The sequence below is a fragment of the Fusarium vanettenii genome, assembly GCF_000151355.1.
Source record: "Fusarium vanettenii 77-13-4 chromosome 12 genomic scaffold NECHAsca_40_chr12_1_0, whole genome shotgun sequence".
Taxonomy (NCBI): Eukaryota; Fungi; Ascomycota; class Sordariomycetes; order Hypocreales; family Nectriaceae; genus Fusarium; species Fusarium vanettenii.
This window is the reverse complement of record NW_003315847.1, coordinates 275,130-291,768: the sequence shown is the minus strand read 5'-3', so window position 1 is coordinate 291,768 and position 16,639 is coordinate 275,130. Positions and strand designations below refer to the sequence as shown.

At 50.5% G+C, this 16,639-nt stretch overlaps 7 protein-coding genes across 7 annotated transcripts; 5 read left to right on the top strand and 2 right to left on the bottom strand.

Moving 5' to 3' along the window:
- Positions 1 to 329: 329 nt before the first annotated feature.
- Positions 330 to 1,181, top strand: NECHADRAFT_52941 (uncharacterized protein; the record flags this gene model as incomplete). The annotated part of the gene is made up of 1 exon (XM_003041940.1): positions 330 to 1,181. The coding sequence occupies one exon, from the start codon at positions 330 to 332 to the stop codon at positions 1,179 to 1,181; it is 852 nt and encodes a 283-aa protein (XP_003041986.1).
- A 417-nt stretch (positions 1,182 to 1,598) lies between these two features.
- NECHADRAFT_87163 (uncharacterized protein) lies at positions 1,599 to 3,926 on the bottom strand (the record flags this gene model as incomplete). The annotated part of the gene is made up of 1 exon (XM_003041879.1): positions 1,599 to 3,926. One exon carries the CDS (start codon positions 3,924 to 3,926, stop codon positions 1,599 to 1,601), a length of 2,328 nt encoding a protein of 775 aa, XP_003041925.1.
- Positions 3,927 to 4,952: 1,026 nt separating this feature from the next.
- NECHADRAFT_6337 (uncharacterized protein) lies at positions 4,953 to 5,648 on the top strand (the record flags this gene model as incomplete). The annotated part of the gene is made up of 1 exon (XM_003041939.1): positions 4,953 to 5,648. A coding segment is annotated over one exon (696 nt), but the record flags the coding sequence as incomplete, so codon positions are not given.
- Positions 5,649 to 6,690: 1,042 nt separating this feature from the next.
- On the top strand, positions 6,691 to 8,640 carry NECHADRAFT_87161 (uncharacterized protein; the record flags this gene model as incomplete). The annotated part of the gene is made up of 1 exon (XM_003041938.1): positions 6,691 to 8,640. One exon carries the CDS (start codon positions 6,691 to 6,693, stop codon positions 8,638 to 8,640), a length of 1,950 nt encoding a protein of 649 aa, XP_003041984.1.
- A 558-nt stretch (positions 8,641 to 9,198) lies between these two features.
- On the bottom strand, positions 9,199 to 9,922 carry NECHADRAFT_87160 (uncharacterized protein; the record flags this gene model as incomplete). The annotated part of the gene is made up of 2 exons (XM_003041878.1): positions 9,199 to 9,707; positions 9,766 to 9,922. The coding sequence occupies 2 exons, from the start codon at positions 9,920 to 9,922 to the stop codon at positions 9,199 to 9,201; spliced, it is 666 nt and encodes a 221-aa protein (XP_003041924.1).
- Positions 9,923 to 11,357: 1,435 nt separating this feature from the next.
- On the top strand, positions 11,358 to 12,785 carry NECHADRAFT_64568 (uncharacterized protein). Its single transcript, XM_003041937.1, has 7 exons — positions 11,358 to 11,545; positions 11,611 to 11,633; positions 11,685 to 11,759; positions 11,810 to 11,895; positions 11,945 to 12,146; positions 12,219 to 12,459; positions 12,515 to 12,785. Exons 1-7 carry the CDS (start codon positions 11,372 to 11,374, stop codon positions 12,719 to 12,721), a joined length of 1,008 nt encoding a protein of 335 aa, XP_003041983.1. The 5' UTR covers positions 11,358 to 11,371; the 3' UTR covers positions 12,722 to 12,785.
- Positions 12,786 to 13,685: 900 nt separating this feature from the next.
- NECHADRAFT_87158 (uncharacterized protein) lies at positions 13,686 to 16,476 on the top strand (the record flags this gene model as incomplete). The annotated part of the gene is made up of 4 exons (XM_003041936.1): positions 13,686 to 14,931; positions 15,219 to 15,289; positions 15,544 to 15,964; positions 16,016 to 16,476. 4 exons carry the CDS (start codon positions 13,686 to 13,688, stop codon positions 16,474 to 16,476), a joined length of 2,199 nt encoding a protein of 732 aa, XP_003041982.1.
- Positions 16,477 to 16,639: the final 163 nt, after the last annotated feature.

The window sequence follows — 16,639 nt, the reverse complement described above, 5'->3', positions numbered from 1 at the left end:
GACTTCAGCTTCTGCTTTGTGCCACCTGGCCACATGCCACTAACGGCCAAGACCCATCGACGTCCAACTGAGACATTCTGAAAGCCACCAATGAATCTCTGTATGCGAGACTATGGACCTTTCCCCTCTTCCTTGAAGACTCCGCACGCAGAACCTTCCATCCCAACAACGTGTCTGTTCGAGACCTTCCCAGGTAGGCTACCATTTCGTCCTACCTACCTTAAACGCATACTTATAGGGTCTAGGCCTCATTGGACTCAGCATTGCCACACATACGCCACGACACGACACCGACGGCACCAACTTTGACCTCACTCACCATCGTCACCATGGCTTCAACTACCTCCTCAGACACCATTGTTCTCTACGACATCGCCCACAAGCCCCCTGTGGAGGAGTCATGCTGCTCGCCAAACCCATGGAAGGGTCGCTTTGCCCTCAACTTCAAGGGTGTCCCCTACTCTATGAAATGGGTTGGTCTGCCCGACATCTCAAGGGTCCGTCAGGGTTTTGAGCTCCCCGCCGGTCGCAAGTTGGCCGATGGCAGCGACTTTTACACACTTCCCATCCTCGAGGACCCTGCCACCGGAGTCAAGCTTGGTGACTCGTTCGATATTGCTGTTTGGCTGCAACAGACGTATCCTGACTCTGGAGCTGGTGATTTGTTCCCTGAGCAAACTCTTGACTTCACGTTTGTGCCCTTGTTTGACTTCCCCGCGCCCTTGTCAGAGCAGTCAGATGGTGGGTTTCCCGAGTACCTTCGTTTCAACACAAACGTCGATACAGCTTTTAGCTCTCACGTTCCTCTGATGGTTGAAAACATGCCTCTTGATCCCGCTACCGCCGAGCAGAGCAAGGCCGAATTCGTCCGTCGTTCTGGTCTCAAGTCTTGGGATGACTTCATGCTGTCCCCCGAGGCGCGCACAGGGATCTTGGCCTCCTTCAAGAACATGCTGGGTGATTTAGCCAAGCTGTACACCAAGAACGCCGATGGACCTTTCTTGCTCGGCCAAAAGGTCAGCTATGCGGATTTCATCGTTGGCGCCTGGCTTCGCATGTCGATGATTACTCTGCCCAAGTCTGAATGGGAGGATGTCAAGAGCTGGCATGACGGCGTTTTTGGGAAGTTGCACGATGCGCTGGACAAGTACGCCGAGGTGAAGCCCGGTGTGAAGGCGTAAGGGTACGCGGGACATTGGAACAGCCCTGTACACTATGAGTTTGTACGTCACACTGGGTACCAAAGCCTCGCCAGGGCCTTGGTTGTTAAGAACGCTATCAGGCATCATGATCATCCTTTTAGCATGGAAACAGGGATCGGGCACTAACACAGCTCATCAGGCAACTTGGGGGTTGGGTTGAAGGGGCATCTGCTGGCCTCGGAAACATTACTGTTGAAGTGTCAAGAAATATGAAGACGAGCAGCACAATAGCTGATAAAAAGAAAGGAGTGGTTCTTCCTCGACTTGTAAAAAGACACTACTCCTTATCTTTCTTGGAATGGCGATGAGAGTGAGCCCATTGAGACACGAGGTTATCAACGTTTATGTTACGCTACCTAAAAGAGTAGACACGCTTTGCTATCTTAGTACAACTTTTCAAACCAGCACAAACTTTCGATCTACAGCCCTATCACGCATGCCTAGAGATTCTCCGGCCATGATGCCATGTATGTACGAATCTCCAACCAGCCTCCACTTTGACTGCTCCCCAGGACGAAGAATGAAGGGCGTTCTGGCACCATGGAATATGGCTGCTGTATCTCCAGGAGCCATGTCATCAGGCCCAATACCAATCCAGCCCTTGCCAGTGATGAAGAATGACCGACCACATAGTGTGTTGTGTGCTGCTTGTGTGTATCTCTCATGATTGTGTCGATGAGGGTCCAAGTAGATGATACCCCCTTTGTAGTGACGCCATTCACAATCCATCGGTGCATCTTCGCGAGGATCATAGGCCTCGTGGTCTGTTGTTGTTTTCTTCTTCTGCTTCGGGACCAAGGCCTTGTCCGACTTCTCGGCCTCATTTCCGTCTGTGATGAGTCCTGCTACTTTAGCTTCTTTCTCCTTCTCTTTGGTCTCCTCGACGTGGGACAAGATTGTCTCCATAAAATACGGTTCCAACTCGTCATCAACGCGACTATGCCAGTGAGATTGAACCTCGTAGCTCGTTGGACCCCATTCATTTTCGGTAGCTCCAGGCTTGAGGAACAAGCCAGTGCATGAGGATCTGTGCAGGGACTTTTCATGCTTCTTGACAATGCGATGAATGGCTTGATATTTGGTGGAACGCTGATCTTCTGACTCCTCAGCTTGATCTTCATCCTCGAGGTTGGTCCACCAGTCTAGAAAAGTGTGCATGTCCCTCTCACGGGCATTTCGTTTCATGAGTTTTCCGTTGTACCTGTCACGACGCTGGTACTCTCTTAGAAGGATGTCGTTGAACGCATGGTCCGCAATGAACGTGAGGCCGAGAGCCTGCCAGATCCTCTCACCCGTGATGTAGCGCCCAGACATTCCGAGAACATTGCACAGCTCTGCAAGAGGAGGCATGACCCGTTGCTCCCGGGCGTAGACGGTGTCAAGGCCGGGTATCTTGTATGCGACTGATACCGTGTCAAAGATGAAGCCATTCACAGAGCACCATGGGTGGTTAACAAACGGCTTCTGTTCTTGCGGTGGACCACCAGCGCTAAACCAGGGCACCGAGAGAAACGGCCGATGACGCATGGGAATTCTAAAGTCTGGGATCCAACTTTGGTACAGCTTCAACATGGAAGCCACAGGTGGGCGAAATGCCCCAGCGCAGTGAAGTAGGTCCAGGTGTTCCTTGTACTGCAGCATTGTCTCCGCAAAGTCGGCATACATGTGCTTTGGGTCGGCTTCGTAGTCGACGACGATTGGGATGGACTCTCTCGAGGGCCTCAGCTGCTTGCGTCTCTCGCTACTTAGCAAGCCCGTCATTTTGTCTCTTCCAATAGGAGCTATGCTCGCATAAGGAGACTTAACATCGTTGGCCATGCCCAAGAACGCGTAGATGCGGTCCCTATCGTTAGTGCATGAGACACCGCCGAAACGAACAAGAAGATCAAGGATTCCCATAGGGTACGTGGCTGTCGAGTGTTCCCAGGTTTCGACGGCCAGCTCTAGGAACCTCATGTGATCCAGTATGCGACGATCAAAGTTGAAGGTGCTCTTGTTCAGGATGAAGAGGGCATGGTGCAGGGCGTGACTGCTGATGTCGAGATTACCGCAATAGAAGTGAGCAGCTTTGGTGACGGCCTCTTGGATGACCCATCGTCTCGTGAACCACTTGAGACGAAGAAATCTTTGTATCGAGGGAAAGTCTTCATGTCCAAAGAACCTCACCATCTCTTCACGGATACTCTCATCGGCTCGCTCGCTGGTGGTGCTGGCTTCGTGTCCCGAGCTGCTGAGACCCCAGAAGAAGTTGATGCATTGGTCCATCTTCTCAGCATCGCCCAGCCATACTAGAACAGCACCGGCATTGAGGTAAATCTGGCCCATCCGCTGGACTTGTTGGCCTAACTCCTTAGAGTCTTTTTGGTTGATGCACACAGCGTCAGCCCAGAGCCTTCTCTTCATGTCGGGCTTTCGGAAACGTCGGAGGGCCTGGTCCAACGTCGGAGTGATGAATATCTTTGATTTGCCGACATACAGCGTGTGGGAAAAGACGGCAGGACCCCATGTGTAGGATATGGCATCGTAGCGGCTGTCCCATCTCGTGATGCTGACATCGTAGTGTTCGATGGTGCAGTGTAGGTCTGCATCTTTATCTGCGGCTGGCTCGAGGACGATGACACGAATCATGAATGAATCGAAAGGTGTAAAGCTATGGTCGAGAATAGAGATGTCTTGATTGCCGAGGCTTTGGTAGACGTAGTCTTTTGGGGTGGAAGACGGCATGGTGATTGTGGAGCTGGAGTTTACATCGCGAGCTTCTGGAGACAGGCGTTTTGAGAAAGACGGTCATTAGATACACCACCGGCTCTTACAGGGTATTAAGAGGGATAATTTTGGAATATCACCTCGCCTGAAGCTCCAAGGCAGAACATCAGGAGTCTTGCATCAATTTTCTGCCTTGCTCTGACAGCTGTTCAAGATCGAAACAATAGTTTCAGTGGCGATATCCGGACTCTTCCACACGATATGCGTCTTTCAACCCCCCAAAGGTATGCTCGCTTATGATAGGCGGACGGCTTGTGACATCCCGAGACAGATATCACTAGTGCCTGTTCTAGACGCCGTCCTTCCTTGATTTGGGAATGGGCTGGCACCCCTCAAACATGGCGTCGTGGCAGGACAAACGCCTCTTTTAACCAGTCAGCTTAAGTCGCATTCTGCCTTGAAGAGGCCTCAAGGCAAGAGCCGCATTGCTTTGGTTTCGATATCTTTAGACGCACGGGTTATGTGAAAAGTCTAGGTAAAATCCCCTACTTTTTCATGCCCTACAGCAACTTTATCGTCTACTACAAACCAGCAAAATGGGTAACTTGGACGACATTACCCTGATGCCACTATCCGAGGCATTTTATGCTCTTCCAAAGCTCAAACCAACGGCCAAAGTGATTCAGCTCTCATCTGGAGATGAGTTGGAACTCTGCTTCGAAACCGAGGTTGACGGATTGTTTGATGACGATGCACCTTTGACTGAGCCGTGCCGAATTATTTGGGCGCCATCTAGCCTACTCGAGGAGGAGGAGGACTCAATAGAAGATATCCTGCACTTGATCGATGAGGAAGCCTTTGACGAAGAGTTTGAACACGGCCTTGAGAGCGCAGGTTCTTCACAGGATGCATCGAAGGGGGTTGCGGCCAGGGTAGACAAGATTCGTGAAGGATGCAACGAGTTTGAGAAGCAGCTATTGAACGCTGTCGTGCTACCTGGTTAGTCCCGTGGCCAATATTTCAGTGTCTAGCTAATACCGCCAAGATGATATCGACGTCTCGTTTGACGATGTCCATGTCGACCCTGTAGCCGTCACCTCACTCCGGGCCTTGACAGCCTTGGCAACCGCCGCACCACTCGCATTCACTTACGGCCTGCTCGCTAAAGAAAAGATTCTTGGTGTCCTCCTCCATGGCCCTCCTGGTACTGGCAAGACGATGCTCGCCAAAGCTGTCGCAAAGGAAGCCCACGTCAGCTTTCTGCCCGTCTCCGGTGCTGACTTTCTCTCGAAATGGGTGGGCGAGGATGAAAAACTCGTCCGCGCCATCTTTTCCATTGCTCGCAAACTTGACCCTTGCGTCATCTTCATTGACGAGGCTGACTCTGTCTTTCGTCAGCGTACAGAGGACGATAGCTCCTGGAAGAGAGACCTCGTATCGCAATTCCTCCTGGAGTGGGACGGAGTTAAAGGCGGCGCCAAAGGGGGCTTTGTCATGGCAGCTACAAACAGAATGTCAGACATTGACCCAGCCGTGCTACGTCGTCTGCCGAGGCGTATCTTTGTCGGCGTTCCCACTGCGGCTCAGAGAGAGGGTATCTTGAAGATACACTTAAGAGATGAAAGTCTTGGCCCTGATGTGACCGTGGAGGAGCTGGCCAAGTTGACGGTCTCATATTCAGGTTCAGACCTGAAGAGCCTTTGCGTTTCAGCAGCCATGGCGGCAGTTTACGAGTCAATATACGGTAACACCAGCTTGAGCGGCAAGATCAAGGCGGGAAGAAGGACAAGGAGAAAACAGATGGAGCGGAAGCTGTGCATGCGTCACTTTGAACAGGCCATGGGCGAGATTGTGGCCACCTCTCAGGGTGGTTCGGCAAATGTTGCGTCTCCGCTGAAGAAGAGTGTGGGACAACAGGATCCTGGTATTGATGGGTCGTCGCTTGCAAAGTTCAAGAAGTTTGGGAATATGTATGCTGGAAATGGGAATGATAATTAGGGAGTTACGGTAGATATCATCTTGAAATCGGATTGATGAACGAGAATGTGTTTCATAGCTGATATTTCTGAGTGGAAATCCGATTAAAACCAACCTCAAATAGTGAGAAATGGGCATGAAGTGATATAGCTCCACATGCAGACACAAATAGATGTCTCTTCAACTTGAAATAGGCCTTGAGCTGGGCGGAGGGAGCTCAGGTGTCGACCGAGGTCGGCTGCGCGTAGGCTGAGGTGTCTCTGAAGGCCAGCTTTTTGGGTCGCATAGAGTACTCACACAAGAGGGCCTGGTCCATTCCCGCACTACAAAGCTCAGCCTCAATTTTGGACATGGCAAGTTGGATAGGCTCACTGTTAGCTAACTTGAGCTAAGACACGAGTTGCCCCAATCACCCGTTCGAGGTACCCAACAACGGAGGTCTAGCTAGAAAAGGATATATCAAAACATAGGTACATTTAGACAAGGCTCAGGATCTCTCGCAAGAAGGAAAGCACAGTCAATACCGTGGCCAGAGGAGAACTCGTCACGGTAGGGAGCAAGGCCCGTTAGAGCGGCCTAGCTGACCAACACAACCAACACGGCGCTTCGGCGCAGTCCCCCATTTGTTCCACCCATGGCCACTCTTTAGAGACCCGTTTCAAACTGGAAAAAATCGGCTGTAATTGCTCCGGTCCGGGTCATGGTATTTAAACAGCAGGTAGTCCGGTCGGCAACCACTCACTATCTACCAATTGATCTCTCACAAGATCGAAATACCAATTACGGAACATTTGCCTACCACACCATGCATAAGAGATCCGACAGCAGCGCTATCTGCAAACGGTGCCGTAAGATCAACTTGGGCGCCCTCACTCGCCGGAGCCACACTACAAAGATTGGAGAGGTGGTCATTGGATGGCGAGGACGGATTGACCAGGCCAAGTTTGATAATTGCCCATTATGCCAGCTCATCATGAAAGCTTTCAATATGTCCAAAGAAGAAATGACCAGCCAAAACACTCATCAGCTTCTATCATTCTCCAGCAGACGGATAGTCAGTCAAGGATGGGCAACAGTTGATACGACCCTTCTTTCACTGGATCGGCACATATACCGCAGCCGTCCACAATACATCGTTTACCAGCCCAAAGGCACAGAAATCGTTCGCCTTCTGGGACCACATGTCGATTTCGGCCTCGTCAGATCCTGGCTGCAGTACTGCGAGGCTCAACATGGAAGGACGTGTACTTCGGTTCGCGACGTGGAAGGGTTGAACTCGATCAGTTCCCTCAAGTTCATCGACTGCGAAACGAACACGATCGTTCATGCAAACGGGATGCCCTACGTTGCTCTCAGCTATCAATGGGGAAGCGAAACCAGCAACCAAGTCCCCTTTGTCACCTCGCTACCGGATGGCATGCCGAAAACCATCAAAGATGCCATATCAGCGACACGAGCTATGGGATTTAGGTATCTCTGGGTGGACCGATATTGTATCAACCAAAGCTGTGGAGAAGAGGTTGCGGAACAAGTCCAAAAGATGGATGTTATCTACAACCATGCAGAGTTAACAATCATCGCCGCTGCTGGACAGAATGCCGAGTGTGGACTCCCTGGAATATCTCCAAGATCTGTCCTCCAACCATCCGCCAGGATAGGGAGGCATCATCTAGTGTCCGCAATGGCGGACCCTCGCTCCGTCATTGAGAGCTCTGCATGGAACCAAAGAGGTTGGACTTACCAAGAAGGGCTGCTTTCGAGGAGACGACTGGTCTTTACGCCAAGCCAAGTCTACTTTGAGTGTTGCGGGATGTACTGCTGCGAAGCACTGAATTTTCCGTTGTCATCGCTACATGTGAAGGACTCAAGCCGCTTCAGGGCCTCGTTTTGTGGCACCATCAACCTGGGCATGTTCCCTCGGCAGCTTGGGCGCACAGAGTGGGAAGTTGTTGAACGAATCACCGAGTACAGTGCAAAGTCACTCAGCAACACCTCGGACATCCTTGATGGAGTGTCTGGGGTATTGCGAGTGTTGAAACAGGGTCGACACAGGGTCCGACACTGCAAGGGTGTGCCGTTCCTCCCCAGGCCACCCAAGCCGTCTGGCATAGGGCCGAAGAATGCTCAGGAGATTTACAACGCATACAAATGGTCCCCGACTGTGGGCTTTTGCGCCGGACTGTGCTGGACGACCCGCAAGTGTTTAAAGAGACGAGTAGGCTTTCCGAGTTGGTCATGGACAGGCTGGGAGGGCGCCGTGAACTGGACGTTCTATGAATGTGAGTGGAAGCAGATTCAAAGCAACTCCGACATCCAATTTAAAGTCCAACTCATCGGCGGCAAGGAGTGTGGTTTGGATGAGTACTTCAGCATGTGCAACAATGTTGATGAGCCCATCTCAAACACACTCATTGTCTCTGGTTTGGTCATCCCAGTTCAAATTGGGGTTCACTATTACCAATGGGGTAACGATTTAGTACCCGGGCTTAAGGCCACAGTCTGGTCCGAGGACGGCATACCAGTAAGCTGGAAGCTTCATTTCAATGAAAGAGGTCTAGACGTACGGACATTGGGTCCGTGTTTGGCCATCGAGCTTGCTCGACAACCGGAATCTTCCTTCCCCTGGTATCTGATGATTGTTGCTGAAACAGAAAGGGGCACCTACCAACGAGTTGGTCTGACCGATCGGAGGTGTCACTTATCAGAAGAAGTAGAAGGTTTCGCCAAGATACAGATGGACTTGCAACTTGAATAATAGAAGAGTAGTTTTGGAGTGGGACTGACTGTGATTCTTCGCGCCATAGCTCATTTAGTAATGGTTATATATGGTCGATATAAATTGAGTGTGTCACCCGGGATGTCCGTATAGAAATAGAAGTAGACATTTTCGACGAGCACAGTCTAAGCGAACCTGTTGAGAAGCAGCCTGCTAGGTTCTTCGCTAAGGCGGGCAGGTGTGGTGTCAAAGACGTCCCCAACTCTTTGAACCTATCCATCCTGGTGAATGCTAGGGATTAGAATGTTGATCAATCTAGTCAGAGTGGGTAGGTAGCAGTTCTTCAGCCGCAAAAGGTGAGTGTCACGACTTCAAGGTTCATCAAGGCAATGCTGATTGTTCGTAGTATTATTTGTTCTTGAAATTGTGTGCTGAAAACGAAAGGCTCTACCAACTAAACGAGGTAGACGGAAAACAAATTATCTGAATGCAGGGGAAACTTCCAAGGGTATCCATTTCGGCTTCAAGAATCCCGGTACTCCTGAGGCGCCTTCTTGGTACTTTACATGAGGGTCGAGGGTCAATAGATGAGCTCCTCTACTCGATCTTCTCGACTACGATGTCGTCAAAGTACCATTGCAGCGACCAACCTGTAGACTTGACTCTGATTCTCAACTTGGTATCTCCAGTAACGCCGTCATTCTGGAGCTCCTCCTCAAACCGAGCCCAGCCGTTGCCCAGATCCTTGCCGTTCGAAGGCCTAGTCTCGAACAACCTGCTACCGCTGTGCTTGAGGATGACCTCGATAGGTGACCAATCCGTGACGCCGTCCTTGTCGATCCAGCTGCACCTGGCGGTAAAGGCAACCCTGTAACCACGCGCGCTCTCTTCCAGCTTGAAGATCTCTTTGTAGTCGATAAAAGCGTAACCATCTGCGGTAGGCTCGATTATCTTGAACACGTGTGAGTCGCCGTAGGGAGTCTGCAGGTGTTCGATGTTGTAGGAGAAGGATTTGTCGGAACTGATGGTCCAGTGGTCGAGGTTGTTGTCTTCGAAGTCGATGTGGAGAGAGGTGCTGGGTTTTTTATCGTCATCGCGTTCCTCGGCTTGAAAGAAGTTAGACACATGATATTCGTCCTTTTTCGGGATGAAAGTAATACTCACGCTGAGTGATAAAGGTGACAGTGGGATCTCCAGGTGCAACTGTTGTTGCAACGGGGACACAAGAAGACACAGTCGTAGCAGTAGTAGACACGGGCTTCGCTGTCACGGCGCCAATGGCCAGCGACCCAAGCAGTAAAGAAAAGGCAGATGAAACCATCTTGAAGTCGCTGAGTCTATTCCGCTAAACACAAGGAGAGAGAGAGAAAAAAAAACAGAACAAAGATTAGACGATCTGATATGTGGGAAAAGGCGGGCATGTAAGGGAATGCATGGTGTGGGACCAAAAGTAAGCTGCTGACAGAGAACTCACTTTTTAAAGATCACTGTCAGATTCATGCCCCTCAAAACACCAAAGGTCCATAGACTAGTCAAAAGAAGGCTGGCGTACCTGAAGCTATTCCCGTTCTAAGCGACTCCCCAGCCCCCATAAGCGGAGACCCGCGCCTCACGGCTGACGCCGAGGATGACGGTTTGATCCTTCAAGCTACTTTTTAAGCATAGCCGAGGGACGAACCTGGTCTATAGCTTATGCCCTGCAAGTTGGCCATGTTTGATTCGTCCTTGGATTGCGAAGAGTAAGCACAGAGCTCAGCCACGCGACTCGGCGCTTACGCTGTGGATCCAGGTAAGACGGCAGGGTCTCAGCCGTTGGCAAACACCCTAAATAAAGATGTTTTTTTAATGAAGCAATGAAAGTCCGAGATGGATTCCAAATGGTTCAACTCAGGCTGCATATGCGCCACACTTTGGAGGGTGGATGGCTTGTCCTTGTCGCTTCAATCTGCCATTCAAAACAAGTTTGGGGCTTGATAAGTTTGAGGAATCTTGTTAAAGATGTACTGTTGGTTCCTAAGGCAGATTAGTGCTGATTGTCGGTGGAGATAAAGTCTGTCGAAAGGTCATGATCTTGCCAGCCAACCATTAGTGACATATCGATCAGAACATGAAAAGCCACCAATAAAAACCAGTCACGATTTCTGAATCTATTTTTCCAAGACTATATCGGTCTCTGGAAGAAAAAGCCATTGAGTAGATAAGCGAAGTGAGAAGGAGTTATAGGGAGATAACTGGGTAATCGACGCATGCCAAGATCCCATACATGGCCTCCTACCCTGCACTTGCCAACTCGAAACTCGATGCTGAAGGTTCCGCATATTCTTAATAAATGTATCTTTATATTGAATGATAATAGAATGTTCTATCACACATGAACAATTTGTGGATGAAGTGTAGAGTCTTTGCAAACCTGATTGGGCTCCAAGGAGTGGCCTGACATTGCGGACCACCTCCCAAGAGTCTCGTGACCACCTTAACCGAGATCTTTTCTGGGACATAAATACAACGGCATTATGCATTTCAAGCCCAGATACGTGAGTTACGCCATCAGGGTACAACTACGGAAACAAAGACCTTAAGCCGAGGCTGGCTATTTTGCCCCTTTGCATCTCGTGGTGCCAAGACCTGGATCTGCGCCTCTGATGCAACTAAAACAACTCACCCACTTGAGCCATTTTCCGCCTGCGGGGTTCGCACCAGCAAACATGGTCGTACATCACACCAACGAGCCCCATTTGTTCACCTCTTGTCCAGCTGTCTAACCGTCGAAATGGAAGCGGGGGCTTTTGCTCATGCTGCTACTATTGAACCAATCGAATCACGGGACCGGGTCGATGAGGTGGACGAGTTTCCCACGTCTGATTATGACGCCGAGTCTGTCAGCTTTCAGGCTGCGAGCTTGAATTCGAGTATATATCAGCACTTTTATGAGAATGGAAGACGGGTGAGTATTTATTGCTACGCCTGTATACCGTACCTTCTTGGCAGAATGAACTGATGCTCCGGTAGTATCACCACTACCGGCACGGGACGTGAGTTTCAGGCCGAGCTCACCTGCCATTGTGTAACCTGACATTTGCCAGGTACCCGATCCCAAATGATGATGCCGAGCAGAACCGAGATGATATGAAGCATGTAATGATGCTGGAACTTACCGAGTGAGTCCTTGCAGTGTACATAGGAGGAGCGGCTCGCTAACGCTGACTAGCGGCAAGTTATTCTTCGCCCCGGTCGGTAATAACCCACAGAAGATCCTCGACTTGGGCACTGGAACTGGCTCCTGGGCCATTGAAGGTGACTCCCAAAAGGCCCCGTAGTTTCTGGACACATCTGATGCTTGTAGTGGCCGATATGTACCCCAGCGCTTCCGTGGTTGGTGTTGACCTCAGTCCTATACAACCCCTGTGGGTGCCACCGAACCTGAAATTCGTTGTCGACGACATAGAAGATTCTTGGATGCTTGGAGATGGCTATGAATTTATGCACATGCGCTGTATCAGTCCGTGGTTAAAAGATCAACCAACAGTTCTCCAACAAGCGTATGAGTAAGTAGATGCAATACCCTTACTCCAGTTGACTAAGCTCGTTCTTGAATATTCACTGAACGCAGTCTACAGACATCTTAATCCAGGAGGGTGGATTGAAATACAAGAGCTCGATGCTCGTGCCAACTGCGATGATGGATCGCTTCCGCTCGACTCTTCCTTGAGCAAATTCTTTGACACGGCTGAAGCTGCTGTGAGAAGTTTCGGCATGAATTTCAGAGCTGGAGAGAAACTCGGCGAGCTTCTACAAAATGTTGGCTTCATCAACGTGGGATGCATAGTATTGAAGGTGCCCATCGGAGCGTGGGCAAAGGCAAGTTCCCCTTCGTCCTGCAGTTGCTCACCCTGCTAATTAAAGGCACAAATAGGATCAGAAGCTACGACTAATAGGATTGTACTGCCGGACCGCTGTGGAAGATATGTTTGGAGCCATGGCTGCAAAACCGTTCCGCCGGATTATGGAGACCAAGGACATCGAGGCATTCTTAGCGGCGGCGAGGAAGGATCTCTACGATACAGAGATTCATGCATACGAGAAGTACTATTTTTGGATGGGACAGAAACCGTTGGTTTAATCTTGGATACGATTTCTTTGTTGCTGCCGTCTCATTGCCCATATCAACTCGCGATCTATTCTTGTGTATGGCACCCCTTCACTGCTCAGCCTCTTAGCCCAACCATCACTGAATGGTGACAAGTATCGACCCCTCACTCCTTGGGCACGCGCTTTGAGTACCTGCATGCGCCAAGACTCATTACCAGCGCCTGATTCCCAGATTCAAGGCCTCCAAACGCCGCGAGATCCGTTTCTGAACGGATATTAGGAGTTGCGTGGAACAAGGTAGAGCTTGGCGACTATGATGCTACCCAGCAAAACGATCCTTTGAGGAGAATCGGTGCGCCTCTTTCATTATGTAGCTGCCTGATTGGGACGGACCCATCTCTCGTTGTTCACAGTGAGTGTCGCATGTTCCCGTTGCTGAATCGATGGCCATTATTTCTGTCATTTATACAGAGTAGGCACCCAAGCCATCGTGATTTAGAGTCTGGAAGAGGTCCAAGGCAACCCATTCTATCTCTTCTAATAATGACCAAAAGCTGCTCCCGTGTGACTCTGTGCTCTCGTGTCCACCGCCCTCCGCAACTCAACGGAGATTGCCAGGACGCGTCTCAGCCCTCACAAGTAGCGTCCAAGGCTGAAAACATCAACCAACCAGAAGCTGCAGTGCAACTCGGCATTCGAGTGAGGCGCCGCCACGATATTTAAGCATGGGCCAATGCTAACGGCGTTCTGCCTTGGATGGAGACGTGGTGGCTTCTCGTGAGGATACACTAGAAGACCCTGGAAATTTAAGCTTGATTTTTTTAGGCGGTTGAGTAAAAATAGTTGAAGCCTAGAGTTCTTGGCAAAGGACAATGAGGTGTTAAAATACTCACGAGAGACGCAGTGTTCGTTCCTCTTCCTATATTTCTTTCTCTAGCTTGTCGCCTATGAGACCTTCAACTTGACACTGTCACCCACTCTTGATCCAACTCACCATGGTCAACTCCCTCCGGCTCCTCGCCATCGCCGCGGCGGCCCTTACTGGCCTTGCCCCTACCGCTGCAAGTCCGGCCCCCGAACCAGCCGGCCCGACTCTCCTCCCCGGCTTCGAAGTCGACTGGAGCAAATGGTGGACCCGCCAGTTGTTCAGTTGCCCTGTCTGGAAAGGACCTCTTCCCCAGAGCGCACAGGATCTTGCTGGGAGTACCTGCAGCAATGCTTGGACTCGGACGATCACAGGAGGTTCCATAACTGCTCGTCTGTACCAAGTTCCTGGACAATGGCAGAAGGAGCCTCGATACAGCGAAATCGTCAACGGTGTTGCTGATGCTATCAAGAAAGGCGTCGGAATCTTTGGATCAATGGCTGGTCCTCTCAAGATTCACATCGGCTTTGTCTCGGGCGTACTCGGCGACATCGTTCAAGTCGACGACAACAACCTCGGCACCAAGGACCCTTGCTACATGATCATCGACTTTCCTCCTGGCACTAGCAAATACCCTCTTCTGGCTATTCAGAAGGATGTCATCAAGGGCATGTACCAGTGTGTCGAGCAGTTCCATCGTCCGACTGTCACTACTTGGACAAAGGGAAATGAATGGTGGCGTCAGGGCATTGCTCGCTACTTTGATGGGCTTGCCTATCCTACCACCAACGCTATCATGAACCGTGGCCTCTACCCCGAAGAGTACCAATTCGGAATCCCTCTCTACCAGAACGATGAGGCTGCTGCCCTCTTCTTCCACTTTGCCGATAGATTAGGCGGATGGTCTCCAAATGATGTCAACAACTGGATGAAGGGGCATCCTAACAAGGCAACCTACGAACTCGAGCGGAAGTCGCTGTCGATAGACACAAAGATTACGTCTGCTCTGTGGCATCGGTTTGTCCTTGCATGCAGGGACCAGACCATCAAGTACCCCAACGGCCAGAAGATTCCTCTCAAACTAGGGGGGCCACCCACAACCACTCACCCTCTGGTCAACGTCGCCAAAGTAGGCGGTACCTATTCCAAGTCAGTCACAGGCAAAGCCTGGAAGGGCGCTATCAACATCTTCTCCATCAAGGCCGGCCAAAAGATGCGTGTCACGTTTGAAGCCGACCCAGGCATCGAATGGAGCATCCGCAAGGTTGGAACGACTGCATGGAACACTGGTATCAGGACTAGAACTGTCAATATTGCGGCTGCTGCTGGTGCCACTACCAAGTTTGAGCTTGCTGTTAGCTCGACGAGGGATGATGGTGGGTCTGGGTTGAGCAAGGTCAAGATGACTCGGACTGCTTAAGATTTATGTGCAAGACTTTTGTTTGTGTGAAGAGTACTGCGACTGGAAATTGGCGACGACTTTGGGACACTTTAGTTATAGTTTTCTTCGTTTGTGACGATGGTAGTGTTGATGAAATGCAATAGTTCTTTGATTCATAATCGGCCACTCCTCGGCATACGTGCCTCTGCTTGCGCAGCAGCTTCCATGTTTGACTAGTAATCGAGTATTGAGCCCAGATTTTGCGATGCTTGGTATTGGTAGAAAAGAGGCCGCACACGGACTTGGCCGATCGTGCATGCATTCGCAGGTCGGCGACCTTTCAACCCCTGCAAGTAAGCGGATTCAGGCCCTCGGCCTTTGTCGTGTGGCTGGGCTCAACACTGTCACACAATCTCGTTACTGGCTGATTGCGGGCCAGATGAAGCATTAATGTGGCTTGCTCAATCTCAGCTAGTAGTCCGCTTACTCGGAGCCCGATGGGCTGTGAGGCGCAGTTGTACACTTGATGGCCGTACTTGCATTTTAACAACAGGCGGATGGGAGAGCTTGAAGTTGTATATAAATGCTATAGACTCGACTTTTACAGTGCAGTATCATTCAGCAACCAACATTCATCTCCATTACCTCTACACGGACAAACTTAGTCATGCGATCATCTCAATACCTAACAGCCCTCGCTGGCCTCCTCTTTGGAGCTAGCGCAGCCGTCCTCCCTCGAGACTCTGAGCCCTACTGCTCCATCCTTAACGCCCGCCCAAGCAAGTTGGCTTGTTCAAAGCAAGGCTACATTGACAACGTCTCTGGCAAGATTGGTGATCCTCAAAACATCCCCCGAGTATCCCAATGCGCCGATCTTTGTGCCAAGACTCCTTCATGCACCTTTTTCAACTTTCGACCCGAATCCGGCTTTTGCCAACTCTTTTCCGGAGACTTTTCTTCTGTCGGACACCGGGATGAGGCCAGCGGTAGCTACTTTTCTCAACTCGAGTGTTATCAATGTACAAACGGTGAGTGCATGCTCCTCACACTATTAAACCAGATGCTAATAATTACACCAGCCGATACCCTCTTCAACTTGGACTTTGAGGACCGAGATGTCGAGAAGTGGGGTCTATATATGGAAAAGGAGGGCGACTTCTACTTCGACATCCAACAGCCAGACTCTTGGGCCCTTCGCGTCCTAGAAGTCGCCAATCAAGGCGTCGTCAAAGTCAAATACTTGCCCACTTTCCACCTCGAGCCTGGCTCCTCCTACCGAATCACATTCCTCGCCAAGTCCAACAAGAAGGACATTGAGCCCTTCGACTTGATCCGCACTGTCATCTACCGCGGCGATCAGACCATCCATGAGGCTTTCCCCGAGTATCCGGCCGAGTACATCTGGGGGTGGCATCAGTTCTACACTAGGTTCACTGTGCCTGAGGGCCAGGGTGGTGAGGCTTCATTCATGTTCAAAATTTCCTCGAGCGGTTCTGAGCTTGATTGGTACTTTGATGGTCTTGCCTTGCAGAAGGTCTAAGCTGTTGGTGGCGTCTTGGAGATTACTTAAGCTAGCTTTCTCATCGGCGATTTTGTAGAGGGATCGGATGCATCAAATAGACAAGTATTTATTTTTCTCAATATGACCTCATTGGGACTTCTTTACGTTTTCTCTCCAGTTGTGATATCCCGCCCCCTAGCCC

Coding starts and splice junctions, on each gene's coding strand:
- NECHADRAFT_64568 (XM_003041937.1), top strand. CDS start 11,372: ATGGAAGCGGGGGCTTTTGCTCATGCTGCTACTATTGAACCAATCGAA. Junction 11,634..11,684: donor CACCACTACCGGCACGGGAC/GTGAGTTTCAGG, acceptor GACATTTGCCAG/GTACCCGATCCCAAATGATG. Junction 11,760..11,809: donor ATGATGCTGGAACTTACCGA/GTGAGTCCTTGC, acceptor AACGCTGACTAG/CGGCAAGTTATTCTTCGCCC.